Raw genomic sequence first — 17,182 nt, 5'->3', positions numbered from 1 at the left:
AGAAGCTGGAGATGCAGACCAGAGAGCTTTATTGGAATGGTGACTATTCCTTGGCTTTGGCAGCGCGATCGGCCACAGCTGCTACGAGCGCGGCCCCTTTCCCTGAGCCATCCTCTGACAGCATGAAGGTCACATTACACTTGGGTGCCAGGTCCTTCAGTGTCATCTGGAGGTTGTTGGAAAAGCTAGGCAGGATGGAAAGGGAGGGTGAGGACTGATGCTCCCACCCTATGCACACCATACCTCCCACCACAAACCTCTTCATAGGGCAAGGATGCCCCATGGGTGCCTGCCGCCCCTGGCCCCACTCACCATGGGTGCAGCTTGTACAAGGTGCCATCCACCCCAACAGTGACAGACAGTTGGTCCACGCCTCGGCTCTCCCGCATCTTCTCCACCACAGCAGCCAAGCCAGCAGCGCAGAGCTGGGCCGCGCGCAGGGACACGGTCTGGCACACCTCCCGCATCAGCACGCAGTCCTCAAAGGTGGCATCGAGCTCCAGTTCGTTCAGGATGGTCCGGATCTGCCGCAGGGCCAGCCCATCGCTGTCCAGATCAATGCCATTGTTAGCAGCAGAGTCCCCATCACCCCGTCTGTGCCACATCATGTAGCCTGGCTCCTCACCTGGTGTTCTGATACCCCCACCCTGGGTTGAGGGAACCCATAGGAACCCAACACTCACAGCTCAATGGTAGAGAGGAATTTGGTCTTGAAGATGTCCTTGGTCTGGAGTTTGGGGCAGGGTTTCCCTTGGAACAAGAGCTCTTTCTCTGTCATTACCACCAGGATCTGACGCACGATCTCACCCAGGTACATGCCGCTGATGAGCTTCTCAAACCTATCCAAGGCACAGCCTCAGCTAGGCACAGCCACCCGCTCCCACCCCCTCTGCCCCAGGGCCCTCACCCACCTCTGCTTGCCCGGGTTGATGGTGGTTTCATCCACCACCAGGTCGAAGTGGGTGAAGAGATGGTCTAGGCAGCCGTTGTCCCCAAAGGCCCCCCACTCCATGTTGATGCACATGCGGCCCTGGTCCCCCTCCACAGTGCCCACGTTCTTCATCTCCTCCATGTAACAGGCATTGGTCCCTGTCCCTGCAGGCCCCATGCTGGTGTCACCCCCATAGCAGGTCTGGTAGAGGCATGTGGCCATGCCATGGGGGGTAGAGGGGTGGTGAGGAGAAGGGGAACTTCCTGGATGCAGAGATGCTTCTCACCCACAATGAGGCCGATTTCACATTTGGGATCATCATAACCACAGGCCATCATGGTTCCCACTGTGTCGTTGACCAGAGCCACCACCTGCATCCCTAAGTGCTGCCAAATAGGAGATGGAGACACGTGATCTAGTGGCATCCAGACACTTCCTGGGGCGGACACTGTCTGGATGCAGGTCCCCCTACCCAGAAGACAGGGACAGGCCACCAGACATTCCCTACCCGTTTGCGCTTGGCAGCCTCCCGCAGCAGCTGGACAACATCCTGTCCGACGCAGCCTGTGGCGCTGAAGCCTTTGGTCCAGGTCAGCAGCAATGCCTGCAACAGTGGCCAGATCAGGAGCCAGGGCAGCACACATCCTGGGGTCCTTCCCACCATCCTGGTGCTGGAGCCACCCCCTCACCTTATCCAGGCCCACTTGCTGGCAGGGGAAAGAGAAGGTGAAGCCAAGAGGCAGCATCTGTGCCACCAGGTTCTGCTTCGTCTGGAAGTCTATGATGCAGTCGATGATGTGGTCGAAAAGCTGTGGAGAGTGAGCATGGTGAGCATGGCCTAGGCTGGGGCAATGCTGGGGGGCCTCTCCCAGCCCCATCATGGCCCCATGGAGAGCAAGTAGGGAGGCAATGCCCACACCCTCGCCCCAGCCACTGGGTCACAGGTCCTCAGTCTCACCTCCTCGCCACTGCCCTGCATGACACCAACTGGGATGACGTAGATCTCGCTGGCCATGGTGATGCCAGCCTCTGCAATGCGTACCACCAGCACACGGAAATTGGTTCCCCCCAGGTCCAGCGCCAGGAAGTCACCTTTCTCTGTGGGGAGCCAGCACAGTGCATTAGCAGGGCCACAGCCTCCTCAGCACCCCACTGCCAGTGTCCCCGTTCCTTACCAGTGCCATCAGGTGTGTGAGTAACGTAGGTGGGCAGCATGCGGACAGAGGCACTGGGATTGGTCTCCTTACCCAGGCCCCGATCCATCTCCTGCCTCATCAGTGTCTGGACTTTCACCAGGTCATCGCGGCTGAGCCGCAGCGGGCCCAGCACCTCATTCACTGCACGGCGCTGGGCTGCCAGGCGCAAAGCCACTGCTGTCACCATGGCTGCCCCCCGCCCAGAGCCATCTCTCGAGGCCAGGATGGTGGCCATGCATTCAGGGGCCAGTAGCCTTGACACACTCATCACGATCTCCTCAAACCTGCCCAGGATGAAGAGGATAGCATGGGCTGGGTGTGAGGCATCCCACTGGGGTAGCACCCTACTGGGAGCCCTGTGTTCCTCATCACCTGGAGTAGCCCGCGAACAATTCTCCTTCCACCCCCACATTGACCATCAGCGACTCCAAATTCCGGGTCTGGCACATGTAGCTGAGGATGGCAGCCAGCCCAGTGGCGTGGAATGTGGCAGCACGCCCCATCACTGCCCGGCAGATCTGCTGCATCCGGCCGCAATCCCGCTCGCTGGGCTGCAGCCCCAGCGCCTCCAGAATCCTCTTCACTTCAGTTATGCTGTCGTCGTTGCTAGAAGGCAGATCACAGCCTTGCAGCAACCTGCAGGCAGGAACACCCATCCATCACCCCCCATCCTCCCACCCCCGGCAGCTCCTGGTCCTCAGACACTCACTTGACAATGTCCAGAAGATGTTGCATTGTGAACACTCCCTTCTCCTTCAGGACAGCAGCATCAGTCCCAGTGAACATAGCTTTCTCAGCAGTCAGGGCAATCAGCACATGCCTGACAATCTCCCCCAGGTATAGGGTGCCCACCATCTTCTCAAACCTGTGTGAGTTTGAGTCCACATGGGAGTCAGTCATGCCTCCCTAGCAGCACCTCTTGGCCCTTTAGGAGCACCCAGGAGCATTGCAGGGGAATGAGTGCTCCTCTTGGTGGGGCCTGACATGCTCAGGGATAGATAGGGAGCCTGTCTTTTCTGTGGGAGAAATAGCACCTCTTTTCCCCAGGGTTGGAAGATTCCTCATCCACAGCTTGATCGAAGGGTGTGACGAGGTCTTTCAGGGTGCCATCATCCCCAAAGCAGCCCCACTCAGTGTTGACACACATCCGCCCGCTGGTCTCCTCTGTTGTTTCCACCAGGTATGCCTCGGCCATGAAGCAACAGTTGGAGCCCTTGTCTGCAGGAGTGATGGGGCTGAGCACCAGCACGGCCCCCCCAGCAGCACCACCACACATGTGCAGTGCCCATCTCTCACCTGCAACCATGGCGACCTCACAGGCTCTCCCCTCCATGCTGCAGGTCATCATGGTGCCCACAGTGTCATTCATCAGGGCAACAACTTCCACATGGCGGGACGGGCTAGGAGCAGACTGAGAAGATTTCCTGCTCTTAAACCAACCGCCTCCCCCACTGGCCTCCCCCTCCTTATCTGGCCCAGCGTGCTTATCGATGGCTGTCTGCAGCATTTCCACCACGTCCTTCCCCACCACACCACTGCAGTTGAAGCCCTTGGACCAGGAGAGGAGTTCTGCCTGTGGAGAAAATGTGGCAGAGCCATTGACCTCTGGCCCCAGGAGGGTTCCTTTCCCCACTGCTGCTGTGCTGTGGTCACAGCCTGGGGCAGGGCTCTGCCCCTCACCTTGTTCAGCTGTGTCTGTCGGCAACTGAAGGGGAACACAAAGCCCAAGGGGAGGCATTGCTCAGAGTCGGTGTCAGGGCTGGTGGTCTCAGACAGGAACTGGGTCACGCATTGTGCAATGAAGTTAAAGAGCTGCAAAGTTATGACTGGGGGTAAGGGCTGCTTGCTTTGCTCAGTACCCAGGGTGTGAAAGGCAGCCTTGAGCTCCAACACCAGCCCGGTGCCCTGCTGAGCCTCCGTGATGCTGGGCAGCCCAGCACCAGCCACCCTTCGCCATGGCCTCCTCATACCGCTTCCCCCTCGCCCCGTGTGATGCCCTCTGGCAGCTCGTAGATCTTGTACATCATTTGAGGACTCAAGTTTCCATCTCCGTAGAGGGTCACCAGCAAGGTCCGAACCTGGGTCTGGCACAGCTCCACCACCAGAAAGTTGCCCTTCTCTATGGGGAAACAGAGACAGTGTCAGGCAGATCTCCCAAAATCTGCTCCTTGCCCTGTCCCAGGAACAGTCACTGACCCAGGGAGGAAGATCCTGAGAGCCTGAGACTCTCAGAGGGGCCAAGGGAACAAGCTTCTGGCTACTGCCCCTGCACTGGGGAGTGGCAGAGAAGCTTATGGACCCTATAACTCATCCAAGAGTGGTTTACCCCTCCCAGCATTCCCAGGTCAACTCCAGTGAGGTGTGCAGGGTTGCCGGTAGCAGAACAGTTCATCCTCAGGCTGGGCTGCCTTACCCGTGCCGTTGGGAGTGGAGCAGATGTAGGTGGGCAGCATCCGCACTTTGGCCTGTGCGTGTGTCTGGCGGCTCAGCCCCTTGCACATGTCCTGTATCATGTGGCCCTTCATAACATGCAGCCTCTCCAGTGGGATGCTGAGTGATCGCAGGGCTCGTTGTATCTGGGGATGGTGCATTATGGCAGAGGTGCAGAAACTAAGAGCAGGGAACTTACAACAGGAGCAGGGACAGGCCTTACCGGTGTGCTGTGGGAACTATCAGGATTGCCCCCTGACCTGCATGGAGGGAGGTGGCATGTCACCCACTGAGCTCTGGTCTGCAGGACAGGACAAATGCCTGCCCTTGCCCAGGCACACAGTGGGGCTGGGGGGCCTGTACCCAGCTCTGCTCCCACCTGCTGTCTATGTCCATGACCATTGAGGGGTCCATATGGTCGTCCTTGTGCGGTACCTTCCCACTGCCTCTGCGGTCGTGGAGGAGAAGGCTCTGCCCCGTCACGGTCATATGGCTGAGCGTGGGGGCGGAGGAAGCAGAGGGTCCCCACGACCTGCAAGAGGCCAGGGGCTGATGTTTGTCCCCTGCAACAGCCTGAGGGATCCGGGGAACCTAGCGGCCCCTCCCGGGCCCCACAGCGGTCTCCGCAGGGCAGGAGCCGCTGACCGGCCCACGTACCGGCTGTCCTGCTCGTGCGCGCCCAGGCCTTGGTCTGCTCTATCCGCCCCGCCGGGCCGGCCATTTTGGGATGTGGGCCGGGTGCTGCGACTGCCCATGGTGGCGAGGCAGGGGCCGATGGTGGGGGCCGGTGTTTGGAGCCGGTGTGGGGCCGGGGCCGGCGGTGGCCGGGGCCGGTGTAGGGGCCGATGGTGGCCGGGGCCGGTGTAGGGCCCGGTGGTGGCCGGGGCGGCGTGCGGGGCCGGCGGTGGCCGCGGCCGCTCTGAGGGGCCGTTATGGGGCCGGCACCCGTGCCGGCGAAAGCGGGGCCGTTGCCGCCGCCGTCCCCCTGGCAACAGCCGCGCCCAGGTTCGCCATTGGTCGGCCCGCCGCGAGCCGGCCCCGCCGCGGCCAATGGGCGGCACCGCTCCGGGCCCCACCCTCGTGAGGGGCCGCTCCCCGCTCCGCGCTCCCGGCCGCGCGGCAGCGCCGTTTAAAGCCCGGGTTTAATGAGCTCCGCACCAGCTCGTGCCATTAACTAGCCATGGGTCGCCCGCCTCCGTTCCTCGTAAGGATGCTCTCGGGGAGCAGATCCCTCTAAGGCCCGGCACGAGACAGGCAGAGCCCCGGGGAGAGCGACAGGGGACAGGGAAAGCACCAAGGACACGGGGACACGGCGGTCGTGGCTCCTCCGGTCCTTGCATCCGCTGACTGCGGCTGTCAGCTGGCAGCAAGGTGCCCTCTGCCCCTCCCGGCTGGGAGTGTCAGTGCTGTGCTGCTGCACAGAGCCCAGGACACTGCAGCCTCTGCCCCGAGCCCTCCCAACCAACCCCAGCTCCAGGAGAGGCCCCTGGCAGTGGGATTGGGGACCCACCGCCCGCTGCTGCTTCTCTCCTCCCTCCCGTGCCCTCCCATTCCCCAGAGAAAGCCAGCACAGCTCTGCCGTGGTGCTGCAGTTTCATAAAAACATACATAAATATATTTCCATTTCTGTAAGAGAGAGCAAAGCTGCACAGGCACCTATAAAACACACAGTCACTTCTCCACCCAGCGCTCCCAGCACAGGTCGTATAAAACATATAAAAGGGGCGCAGGAGACAAAGGCTGCAGGTGAAGCAGGGGTACAGTGCCAAGGAGACCCTCGCTGGGGCACAGGGAGCGGCCGGGAGTCCCTGCAGCATTGCCACCCTCAGAACTTGCGCCTTCTCCGGCGGCAGCCTCTGGGCCGGTGCTGGCTGCCTGCACGGAGAGCCGTGCATGGCTCCGAGTCCACCACGCCATCCATGGCTTCCAAGGAGATGCCGGGTTTGGCAGGGGAGCCATGGAAAGGGAGGTGCTGAAGGGAGATGGGGCTGTCTGCTGACGGCTCCCCATCAGCGGCTGAGAATGTGGGAGAGGAGTGCTGGTCTCCTAATCCAGTGAGGGGACTCCCCGCGTCAGCACCTGCAACAAAAGCACACATCAGCCCTCCTGTGTGAGCCACGGGTGCTGCCAAAGCACCTCTCCCCCCTCTTCTCCCCCTGTCCTTGGATCCATGGAGGGAAGCACTGGTGCACAGACAGGGACAGCAGAAGCCTCCCACATCCCCCAGGAAGCTGGACATGTCTTGGGGCAATGGTTCAGAGGACACCCCTACTCCTGCAAGGGCTCTGGTCCAGTGGGCACACACCCAGTGGGTACTGGCAGGAATGTGTGCAGCCAGCTGGGGAATGCTGACAGCCAGCTAAACCCACAGCCCCCTGCTCTGCTCACAAAGAACAGACCCTCCAAGGGGAATTTACTCTCCCAGAACAGCCCAGGCTGAGCCAGGACCAAAAGGCAAGAGTTGGGAAAAGCAGCAACAACCCAGCCAGGCTGGAATAGAAAATTCTCCACCTTCAGATTTGCTCTCCGAGAGCTCCAGCATCCTGAGGAGTCCTCCCTCCTGCCTTCCAGTGTCCTGCCAAGGAGAGGAGAACAACCATCACAGCACTGCCATGAGGGAACTCCTTAGCCAGGATGGCTCCCCAGCCCTCAGGGTCAGGCTGGGCACAAGAGGGACTGCTGCCACCCGAGGGAAGGGCACTGCTCTGTGCCCAGCCCAACCAGTGCTCAAGCAGAGGCAGCAGAGAGCAGTAATCAAGCAGAACCTGGTGAAGAGGGAGGCCAGGGTTTCAGGATGCCATCCCCAAGCCCAGCCAGCAAGCACAGGGCTGTGATAAAAGGGGGCATCAGGGGCTCTGACACCGCTGGAACAGATCCCCCAGCACTGCATGTCCAAGGGCAGACTCAGCCCACTCTGTCCACGGGTATTGGTGCTGGAGGGAAGGGCCTTCCTTCAGGGCACAGCCAGACAGGGAACACACCCTGTGCCCTCTCTCTGCCCCTGGGAAGATGCAGCCATGCTGGTCACACATGCTGGGGGAAGATCACTTGGCCTGGCTGCTTTGAGCCTCACTGGCCCAGCAGAATCCCCTCTCCTGGCTGCTCCCTGCCCCCAGAACTGCTCTGGAAGGCACTGGCATCCCAGCTGTGGTGTTGGAGCTGCAAATCCCCCCAAAATGGGCCACTGCAGGAAGCTGCAAGCCTAACTGTGCCATTAGGAAGCTTTGCAATGGCCCAGCCAACATCCAGGCTTCCCCAGTGAGCTACCACTGCAGTAAAAGACAAAGCCAGAGGTAACAGAGCCTTGCTGAACCTTCCCAAAGAGCCCCCTGGCTTCAGCATCTTTCCCCCATCCCCTGTGCCTGCTTGCAGGACCCACACAGCAGCCAGCTGTGGGGCACAGGGACAGAATCAGAGCCCCCACAGAGCTGGTCACGTGCAGGAGCAGCCATGCCCTGCAGTACTCTGAACCACACAGTGCTTGGCTGTATCCCAGCCAAAATCATCAACCAGAAATCTCATCATTTGCATCTGAATCCCCAAAGGGCTGAGGTCTGTGATGGATTTAAGGGATTATACAAAACTAAGACATCATGTTGCATCTTCATGCCGTGAATCACATTTCTGAGCGCAGGCAAAGCTGCAGCACGAGGCTTTTGCCTGCAGGAGCCAGCAGGAAGGCCTGGAAGGACCCTCTGTGCTCCCCTGGGACTGCCACGAGCAGGAAAAGGCACGGTGGGGGCTAACACCTGGCGAGTGACTGTGAGGCAGCTGCCACCCACGCTCCTGCCTCCCACCTCCTCTAGCGAGGCACATTCCCCACACCCAGCACACCTCCAGCACACTCACTCCCCCACAACTCCCCTGGGACATCGCTGCTGCTGCTCCCAGCACTGAGCAGTTTCCCCTGCTCTGGCTCCAAAGCCTTCCCCGAGGGAATGGGCCTGTGGATATCCAGAGAGGTTTGTCATGCTGACGCTGGCCTCCCCTCCATCGACATTCAGCAGAGGAAGGCTGCAGGACTGAGGCTGTGCTGGCTGGCAGCAGGACAGCCCTGGCTGCCTGCCCACTGGAGAGGCTGCTGGCAGCTCTGCTGGATTAGCTCACCCCTGGGACCGCTCCGTGCTCCCACAGACCGTCGTGGGAAGGAGGGCAATGAGTTCTCTGTCCACAGCAGCCCGCAGGGACAGGCAATCCTGCACCAGGTCAGCTCATCCCTGCCAGCCAGGCAAGCAGCTCCTGCTGCCAGCCCGGCCCCACAGGCAGCACAAAGCAAAGGGGATGGTGTGCAGGGGCGCCCCTCACCTTGGCTCTTCGCAGCCTCCTGGTTCCCTGAGCTTGCCTAGCAGCCTGAAGGCAGCTGTCCACGTGCCTCTGATACTGCAGCAGTGGCACCAGTGACTTACAGAGGTAGCACTTCTCACACCTGCCAGGCAGCAAAGGACAGAGCACTGCATTAGGATTCACCCTGCACCGGGCTCCCGGACACCAGCAGTGACTCCTCTCCCCCAGGCCATGCTGTGGAGAAGATGTGTCACCAAATCCAGTCTCACCCAGTGGGGTCAGGCCGGCACCAATCTCAAGGACTGAGTGATTATCAGTTCTCCCTGCCTGCTCCTCTGTGTCCTGCTGCTGCAGCAGCGGGACAGTAATCAAATCTGCTCATCTAACTATCTCAAACACCACTGATTTTTCCCCAGACATAAAGCACCCTGTCAAAATCTACAGAAATGAAGTGCAAGGGCTTTGCAAAGGGGAGTTAAATTCTGCCTGAAAAGCAAACCAAGTGTGTTAAATCAGAGAGACATTTTACCAGGGCTGGATGAACTTGTCTGACTAGTAAATCAAGCCTTTCTCTGCACTGTCTCCATTTTACATCATGCCATGCAGGGAAAGGAATTGCAGAGCACATGCTCCTGCTGGGGGGTTGGCTCAGCTTGTTTCTCAAACCCCCTCGTTTGGGTGGAAGATGCTCAGGCTCACGCAGGACAACTGAGTGTTGTTGGGAAGAAGATTATTCTGGGTGAAAGGAGATGAAGGTCAGGCATAGATTTACACAGCTACACTCACTTCCACACCAGCTCTCAGCAGGGACTGAACCCTGCAGAAGAGGACACTGGCTGTTCAGGAGGGAAGCTGCATTCAGGAATGGACTATCTCCAGGAAGAGACAAAGCCCCCAGGGACCAGCCCCAGCAACATTGTGTTCAGTTTGATAGTGGTACTCTCTGAGTGAAACACCCCAGGCTCTAAAATGCATATGGAGAGCCCCCATCGAGCAAAACTCTGCAGCACTTTTTCCCGTATTTTCTTTCCAGTCAGTGCTGATTACCCAGATAATGTGTCTAAACAGAAGCTGTCCTCTCTATAATTAGCCTAATTCCATTAGTGATGTTGCCATCCACTGTTTGTAACAGCAAAATTGCTTCCATAGCAGGGATTTTACTGTCAGATCCTCTCTTATGATGCTTTGTGTGGGTGGCAGGAGGAGGGGCTGCATGGAGAGAGATTAAACAAAGCCACTGCTATTCTGAAAGTCTAATTTAATTAAGAATATCACTACAGGTGCCATCCTCCATGTCCTGGCCTCTTCTTTTCCCGGGGTTACCAAGCTCAAACCTCCCATCAGAAACTGGCTGAGTTAGCACCATTTTAGCTACAGGCCCCCCCCAGAAGCCATGTGCCCCTGACCCGTCATGGATTGGGCTGAAAGGAAATCAGTGCAAAAATAAACAATCTGAGAACAGCAAATTCCTCTTGCTTCTGTTTAAATATAGCCAGCACTGCAACAAGAGGCACTGAGGAAAAGCAATTTCTTAGGGAAACACTGTTATAAGGCCAACGGCCAGCATATGTACAGGAATAAAGACATCCATAGCCAAGCTAGTACAGAAGCACAGAAATAATCGTGGAGGAGCAGGCATACCTACTTACTTGTCAAAGTCTGAGGATGGTGGGCTGCTTTTATCACTGGCAGCTTTATTTCTTGCCTCTCTCTGACGCCGGGTGAGCACTGGAGGAAAAACAGAAAGGGTTAACAAAAAGGGTTACTACCATCCACCCCAAACCATCATGCTCAAATGCAAGTTTCCATCACTTCCACTCAAAGCTGCAGCAGAAGTGATGACAGAGGTGAAGAAGCAGTGGACTGGGACAAGCAGGGTTTTCTTTCCTACAGAAGATGGACAAGTGTCCTTTTTTTCCTGGGGGGATACTGAAAAATTTACCTTTCCCAGACTGGGGAGCCAGCTGACCACTTCACACCTAATTTGCCAGAAACAGCTGGATTGGCAGTCTGTAGTTTACAGGAATTTCAGAGCTGCTGACAGCAGTGTGACAGCCTGAGAGCAGCGTTACCCAGCTGCTCTGGCAGCACGGCCCAGCTCCCTGCCAAGCCAGGCTCCCGTGCCTGCTGCAGGATGGGACAGTGCCAGCTGTGGGCTCAGGGGAATGCAGAGCCGAGGCAAGGGCTCTGCAGAGGCACCAGACCTTTGATGGAGAGTCTGGCTGGGAAGGGACACAGCTCACACTGGAAAGGAAGTTACAACATTAGCCCACACTCATCACTTTCCCACTGCCCACGTGAACTGTGGTGCTGTTGTCACAGACAGCCCTGGCAGTCCCCTGGATGAAGATCTCCAGCAGGAGCAGTGCTGCTCTCCAGAAGCTCCAACACATGGGCAGCCAGTGAGATCCCAGCTGAGCAGCTGATGACGGGCCCAACCATTTCTGTTCCCCCAGCAAGCCCTAGCAGCCTTTCCCCACTGGCTCTGCAGGCATCTGCAGGGAGCACGCTGGAGTGTTGTCCCTTTCAGTTGAATTCCTCTCAGCGTATTCCTGTTGACATACCACCAGCAAAGATCCTCAGGGAACATTTCAGATAGCTTAGCTTGCTTCACCAGGGACGTTCCAGACTCCAGCTCCAAAACAGATGTCACAGTGAGCGCTCTCAGGCATGCTGGCTAAGGGGACAACGCAGGGAGCTGTTTTACGCCTTGGTGATGCTGCTTCTCATACTCAAGAGGACAAAAGTCTGACTCCAAGGTATAGACACAACAAACCTGTTATTGTTAGCACATCATCTGTGATAAAGAAAGTGAAGCACAAAATTCTGTGCGGAACAAAGAGAATTCTCCCGAGTTTTAGCAAAACTCCATTTCTAGAATGTTGGGCAACCCCAATATCTATCCACAATGCAGCACAGCCTTTCTTTCAGCAGCAATCACTGATCTGCAGCTACAACCAGCAATGTACTGTGAAGTGCTCAGAGCTGGTGGGGCTGATGGGAGACAACCATGCTGAAGAAACAAGCTCAAGGCTTCCTGGGATGTGGGTATTGTCTCCTAGGCGATGACTGATACCAACAGCTCATCGTTCACAGGAACTAAAGCAAACGCCTCTCTTCAATATAGCCTGGCCCAGATTTGAAGTGGCAGCCTGACTAGGATGACTGGTAACAATGGCCACCCCCCAGGCCATCCAGCCTCCCAAGAAGCCAACCAACACCGTGTGTTTGACAGCGTGGTGAGAACTGCTCTCCAAATCAGCGTGTGCTCGTTAATATTCTTTAACGAGCCTTGTGCACCAGCTCAGGTGTTAATCACTTCTATTTTCTTCCAAAAGCAGTGAACACATCTGGCATAATGGGCCCATTAGAGATGTCTGGGACTAGCTCTGCAGCTGCCCAGGAGGAGACCCTCAGCTGCAATGCTGAAAGAAGCATCAGAGGAGAGAGAACAGGGCCAGCTGGTGGAACAACCCCTGCCCTCAAGAAGGGGGTTCGGAACACAGGAAAAGACTTGCCACAGGCAAAATCTCCATCACAGAGCAGTGCTGACCTGCTTGTGTGACAGGAGCCTTGTAACCCTCCCAAATGCAATGCTCTTTGCTGGGTCAGACATACTCCGTGGCCCAAGAACAACCTTTTCCCTCACTTGGCAATAATTCTGGTTGACAAGTCATTCTTGGTCTGTTTGGCTCCAGCATTCACCCTGGGGAAGGGCAGCAAACCCTGCCCAGTATGGCCCTGCTACCAGCACACTCAGCCTGGGCACCTCCTGGGGCTGCCAGCTCTGGCTGGCATGTGGAGCAGCGAGGTCAGAGCCACTGAGCTCCTCACCTTCCTGCTCAGCCCACCTGCAGCCCGATCCACCAGCTCCCTGTGCTCTCTGTGCCACCTCCCTGCAGGATCCATCAGTGTCTGCCCCATGGCATCTTGTCCCCTCTCAGAAGCCACACAGTTTTCCTCTGCACCCATTTCATTACTCTTTCTGCTGTATCAGTGCCACTTCTACTGATGTGAAGAGCTTTTTAACAGCACCAGTGCTGCTGCTGAAGACTGACAGCTGCATCAAGACTGCATTTGAGCCTTTGGGAGGAAGGGATATACCAAATCCTCATTTCCTGGGCTCGCTTGGGAACTGAAATGCTGGATGGATGTAGATGGAGGGTGAGAGGCATTGAGCATGTCACAAAGCCCAGGAGTATTTGCTGTACTCAGCTGCAGCCAAGACTCCCTTCCAGACTGAGACCAGCAGATCCCTGCCCTGGCAGCAGCAGTGGGAGATGGATGTGGTGACTCCAGCAGAGCCCTCTCACACAAGTGAGCCCCTTCAGTCGAGTGCATGAAGAAAGAGGGAGCTGGCACAGAAATTCCACAGCTCCACTCATTCACTCAGAATTAACACCAGTCACTGAGCTGGAAACCCAGGGCCTCAGCCCTCCCCAGCCTGGTACAGTGGCTAACACAACATCAGGCTCTTCTTTTTATTTACTCAGATCACAGGAAAGTGGAAATTCATGATAAGATTTTCATGCTGCCCAGGTACGTGGCGGTCTGGGCATCCAGCCAGGTTGACCATGTACGTAGGGGAAGCAACTGTAGCTCATCTTGCCCAGCTGCTCATTTGAAAACTTGCCCTTAGATATCAGCCAGACTGAGCTGGCCTCCTGAGACCTAAGACTGAGAGACTTTGGTGCATGATTATAAGAAGGAAGAAGAGAAGTAAAACCAGCAAGACCCCATCCTTTTGTAGTATTAAAATGAAAACCACTGACAGCTACAGTTTGCAGGGCTGCAATTCCAGAGACATCAGGAGTAAGGCTAATTAATAAATCTGAAGACAGACTAAGAACCCCCGATCCAGTGCACCAAAGGAAAACTGAAGCAATTTTTTTCTTAACAGATCAGGGCATGGCTCAGAGGGCAGAACTCTGACTTCCTCTCACACAAGGCTGCTGCTGTGCTCCTGAGGAAGCCAGCAGCCAGCCAAGAGCACACAGTGCTGCAGCACTACAGAACAGCTTCTGGACCCACACAGGAGCTGGCATTTGATTCAGAAGACAATTCTCTCACATCTTTTTTCTCCCCATGCATTAGCTTTACCTGTGGATGTTGTGCTAGTGGTGGATGCCAAGGCAACAGCCCTGGAAACAGAGTCCTTTTGTACCTGCACAGCTGTGCCAGGCTACTGTCTGGCCTCTGCTCAGAGCTGAACATCATCTCTGCCTATTCAACCCAAATCCCACTGACTAGCCCAGCAGCTGAGAGCCCTCTGGGTGCATTTGCCTTCCAACAGCTGTTGGAAACTGGCCTGAGGTGCCCCACGAGCCAGAGCCCCACAGGCAGGCAGGATTCTGCCCAAGCCTGGGAAGCCCATGGTACTGCAAAGAGTCTGGGTGCAAACAACACAGGTGGCTTCGACTGTTATGGCTAATAGAGCCTGGTCTCTACAGGGAAAATACTAGAATAACTGGCAATAGAAAACTCAAATTACTGTGATTTTGTCCCAGACCCATTGCTCTGCTTACAGCCATTATTACAGAGCAAAATTCCTTTTATTCCAGGCTGGTTTCCTTACAGGAGGATTGTTCTGAACAAGCCAGAACAGCAGAGTAGCAATTCCAAAATAACTACCCTTACAAACATCCCCAAGGAGACCAGCCTGGAAGCAGAATGGAGAGGCCAGCCTTGAACTCTGTCCTGCTGAAAGCCAACGCCAAAGAAAAGAACAAATTCCCTTGCACTGCCAAAGACTTCAAAGCCTTTTCCTGATCACAGTCGGGATTCCCCAGGATCAATGGATACACTCTCAGTCCAGCCACACCAGGGACCAGAATACCACAAGGCCAAAGACATTCCTGCTAAAAGGCACACTAGAAATTCTGCTCCATTTTTTAACACAAATAAGACCTTTATCAGTCTCGAGGATGGGAGAGGAACTGTGATAATTTGTGATTTGCCTGAGCCAGATGCATTGCATCAGTAGCTGGGTTGTGCCTGCAGAGACAACCTTCCACCAAAATTAAGCACCAGCCAGCATCAGCCTTTACTCTGGCTCCAGTTATCTTGACAGGACCCATGTCACATCCCCAAAGATTTAGTATAGCAGGAACCTTTTATTTTTAAACTACATCAACTCTGCATTAAGATTACATGGTGAAACTTCCTCCTGCTAGAGGAATGCAGAACTTACAGTTCTTGTACTAGCTATGATTTGCTCAAACATCATAGATTTAGGCTGCATTTAACAAGCCAGTATGTAACTGAAAATTATATATTCACAGCCTGAAAAGTTAATCTTATTACAAGCTACTACTTTGATATTACCTGACATTGTGCTAACACAGATTTTACATTTCAAGCAGCAGCTAAAACATAACTTACTGAATATGTTGATAACCAACCAGTGTATTTGTTCACTTAAGCTCTACAAAGGTTGGCTATGGAAAACTGATATGAAAAAGAATAAAAAGAGGATTAATATGGGCCTTCTGACTGTGCTTCTATGCCTCACTCTTCACATGAAGGAGAAAAATCCACACCCCTAGACTGATAGTTATCATTTTGCAATTTTAGTGAAACAAGAGGGAAACTTTTCTGCAGTCTCTGCCACCCAAACAGGCCATTTTTGCACATACAAATGTCAGACTCCATGCAGAGCACAGGCCATTCCTGCAGTAGTACAGAACATTTTCCCCTCTCAACAGCCCTGAAGGACGACTGCCCACATGGCTCAAGCCTTCCATTTTCTACCACTGCCACATTCTCTGCAGGTCCTCAGCAAAGCACACAATAGACAAATCTTACAAGTACTGCTTGAAGCATCCAGGACTAGATCCTGGGGTAATAATATTCAGGAGCTGATAATGTGGTGAATTATTGTGTGAAGTCAATCAGAAATGCTATCTCTGTGCAGGAGGTGCTGGAAATACCAAACACTCTCTGGGGCAGTGTGGAGATGGAACAAGGCAGAGTGAACAAACCTCCCCATACTCCAAATATCCTGAGAGAGACAAGCCTGCAGCACCTGCCTGCCAAGTACCAACAGGGAAGAGGGGAGAGCACGAGGAGCAAAGGCGTGGAAGCAGCACGTGGCAGACCTGGAGCGTCCTGGGCAGGCTGCGGCCGCGCCGCGCCGTCGCAGTACATGGCGTGCACCTCGATCTCCTCAGCTGGGAAGCTGTGGTCACACAGAGGGCACGACACAGGCCCAGCAGCTGCAGGACTGCACTCAGACACAGCCCTGCCAGCGTCTTCATCACCACCAACCTAAGGAAGAAGAAGAAAAATTAGCCAGACAGTGCTGTTTCTTTTACTTTGCTTAGGTGCAGAGCTCCATGCTGTCTGGTAGCTACTCACCTTCACACAGACTCAGATTTTCTTGTTAACTTTTACTCTTCCTTCATCACCCAGTGCTCAGAAATAACACCACTGGCTAAATGAACTACACTGCACTAATAACTAATTTTTCTTGCAAAGGCAACATGTCCTTCTGAATCATGGTGAAACTCCCTGCATAGCCATGCACACCGTTTAAGGCAAACATCACCTGCACTAAAGTGGAAAAACGGCAAAGCTTCCATTAATCAGGAAATCTCAGAAGCGAAACTGATGGAAAATTCATGGGGCAAAGCAAGAGTTCAACACCTGACTTGTGCTCATCAGTTTCTGGACATGATCCATGCTACACAGGCAGCATTGTCTGGGAACACAGCTTCCCCCAGGATGAAAGGAGGCTGCTGTGGTGTTAGGAACCCTGGAGAGATCACTTGAAGCTCCTCCTTTATAGAGGAGGTGACTGGAGCAGTCATGAGAGGGGACACGGATCAAGGAGAGAGGGAATACCATTAAAAATCCGTGTCACACAAAATTACCAGCAGAGGCTTTTCGCCAGGGCAGAATGTCACAGCTCGTGTACGTTCTCAGGGTGCCACTACCACTTATGGACACTCTCTTTTTGCATTGGTCACACAGCTGCAAAGGTGCTCCACTACAACCCACAGAGAGCCAGCCTGCTCCCTATGCCACTGACATTCCCAAATGCAGCAGACTGCAGCCATCTCACTCAGAACTGCATCTCTGCCTAGTCAGGCTTGCTGTAAGCTTTTACCACATTTAAGAAAAAAACCTTCCCCTCCCTGCGATGATTAAAAAAAGCTATTTAAATATTAACCACGTAGAGAAACCTATAGAAAAATGATATGGGAGAGGTTTCTGTCCTTAGAGCTAAGCAGTGACATGTGGACAGTGTGCAGTAAAACTGCTGTCTGCTTCCCTCCAACAGTATCATTTCAGGGAAGCAGTAATTGGGGTCAGCCAAGATGCTCCGTGCCACTGGAGCGCT

The 17,182-nt window shown here is 55.0% G+C and overlaps 2 protein-coding genes across 5 annotated transcripts in view; both read right to left on the bottom strand.

Moving 5' to 3' along the window:
• Positions 1-43: 43 nt before the first annotated feature.
• On the bottom strand, positions 44-5,490 carry HK3 (hexokinase 3). The gene is made up of 19 exons (XM_064725350.1): positions 5,215-5,490; positions 4,937-5,089; positions 4,781-4,817; positions 4,541-4,703; positions 4,098-4,246; positions 3,808-3,939; positions 3,424-3,700; positions 3,162-3,345; positions 2,837-2,992; positions 2,500-2,733; positions 2,107-2,411; positions 1,890-2,029; positions 1,621-1,740; positions 1,440-1,535; positions 1,218-1,317; positions 912-1,095; positions 684-839; positions 313-546; positions 44-185 (listed from the first exon to the last, which is right to left on the bottom strand). The coding sequence occupies exons 1-19, from the start codon at positions 5,310-5,312 to the stop codon at positions 44-46; spliced, it is 3,060 nt and encodes a 1,019-aa protein (XP_064581420.1). The 5' UTR covers positions 5,313-5,490.
• Positions 5,491-6,138: 648 nt separating this feature from the next.
• Positions 6,139-17,182, bottom strand: part of UIMC1 (ubiquitin interaction motif containing 1) — a 39,597-nt gene continuing 28,553 nt past the window's right edge. For 2 of the 4 annotated variants that reach the window (XM_064724616.1, XM_064724615.1), the window contains exons 9-13: positions 15,939-16,107; positions 10,491-10,569; positions 8,863-8,983; positions 7,069-7,132; positions 6,139-6,636 (exon numbers count right to left, since the gene is read on the bottom strand). In XM_064724616.1, coding sequence (XP_064580686.1) covers positions 6,383-6,636; positions 7,069-7,132; positions 8,863-8,983; positions 10,491-10,569; positions 15,939-16,107 — 687 coding nt within the window. In that variant the 3' untranslated portion in view covers positions 6,139-6,382. Of the gene's footprint in view, positions 6,637-7,068; positions 7,133-8,861; positions 8,984-10,482; positions 10,570-15,938; positions 16,108-17,182 lie in introns of those variants that run through there. The other 2 variants (XM_064724617.1, XM_064724618.1) reach the window with 2 other exon arrangements.

Source organism: Zonotrichia leucophrys, chromosome 13 (genome assembly GCF_028769735.1).
Source record: "Zonotrichia leucophrys gambelii isolate GWCS_2022_RI chromosome 13, RI_Zleu_2.0, whole genome shotgun sequence".
In the NCBI taxonomy this organism is placed as follows: Eukaryota; Metazoa; Chordata; class Aves; order Passeriformes; family Passerellidae; genus Zonotrichia; species Zonotrichia leucophrys.
Note: the sequence above shows the minus strand (reverse complement) of the source record. Positions and strands in the feature narration are given on the sequence as shown.

Excerpts from the sequence above, each read along its gene's own strand:
- HK3 (XM_064725350.1), bottom strand. The coding sequence starts at position 5,312 with ATGGGCAGTCGCAGCACCCGGCCCACATCCCAAAATGGCCGGCCCGGC. Across the intron at positions 5,090-5,214 it reads GCGCACGAGCAGGACAGCCG|GTCGTGGGGACCCTCTGCTT; the intron begins GTACGTGGGCCG and ends GGCCTCTTGCAG. Across the intron at positions 4,247-4,540 it reads CTCCACTCCCAACGGCACGG|AGAAGGGCAACTTTCTGGTG; the intron begins GTAAGGCAGCCC and ends GTTTCCCCATAG.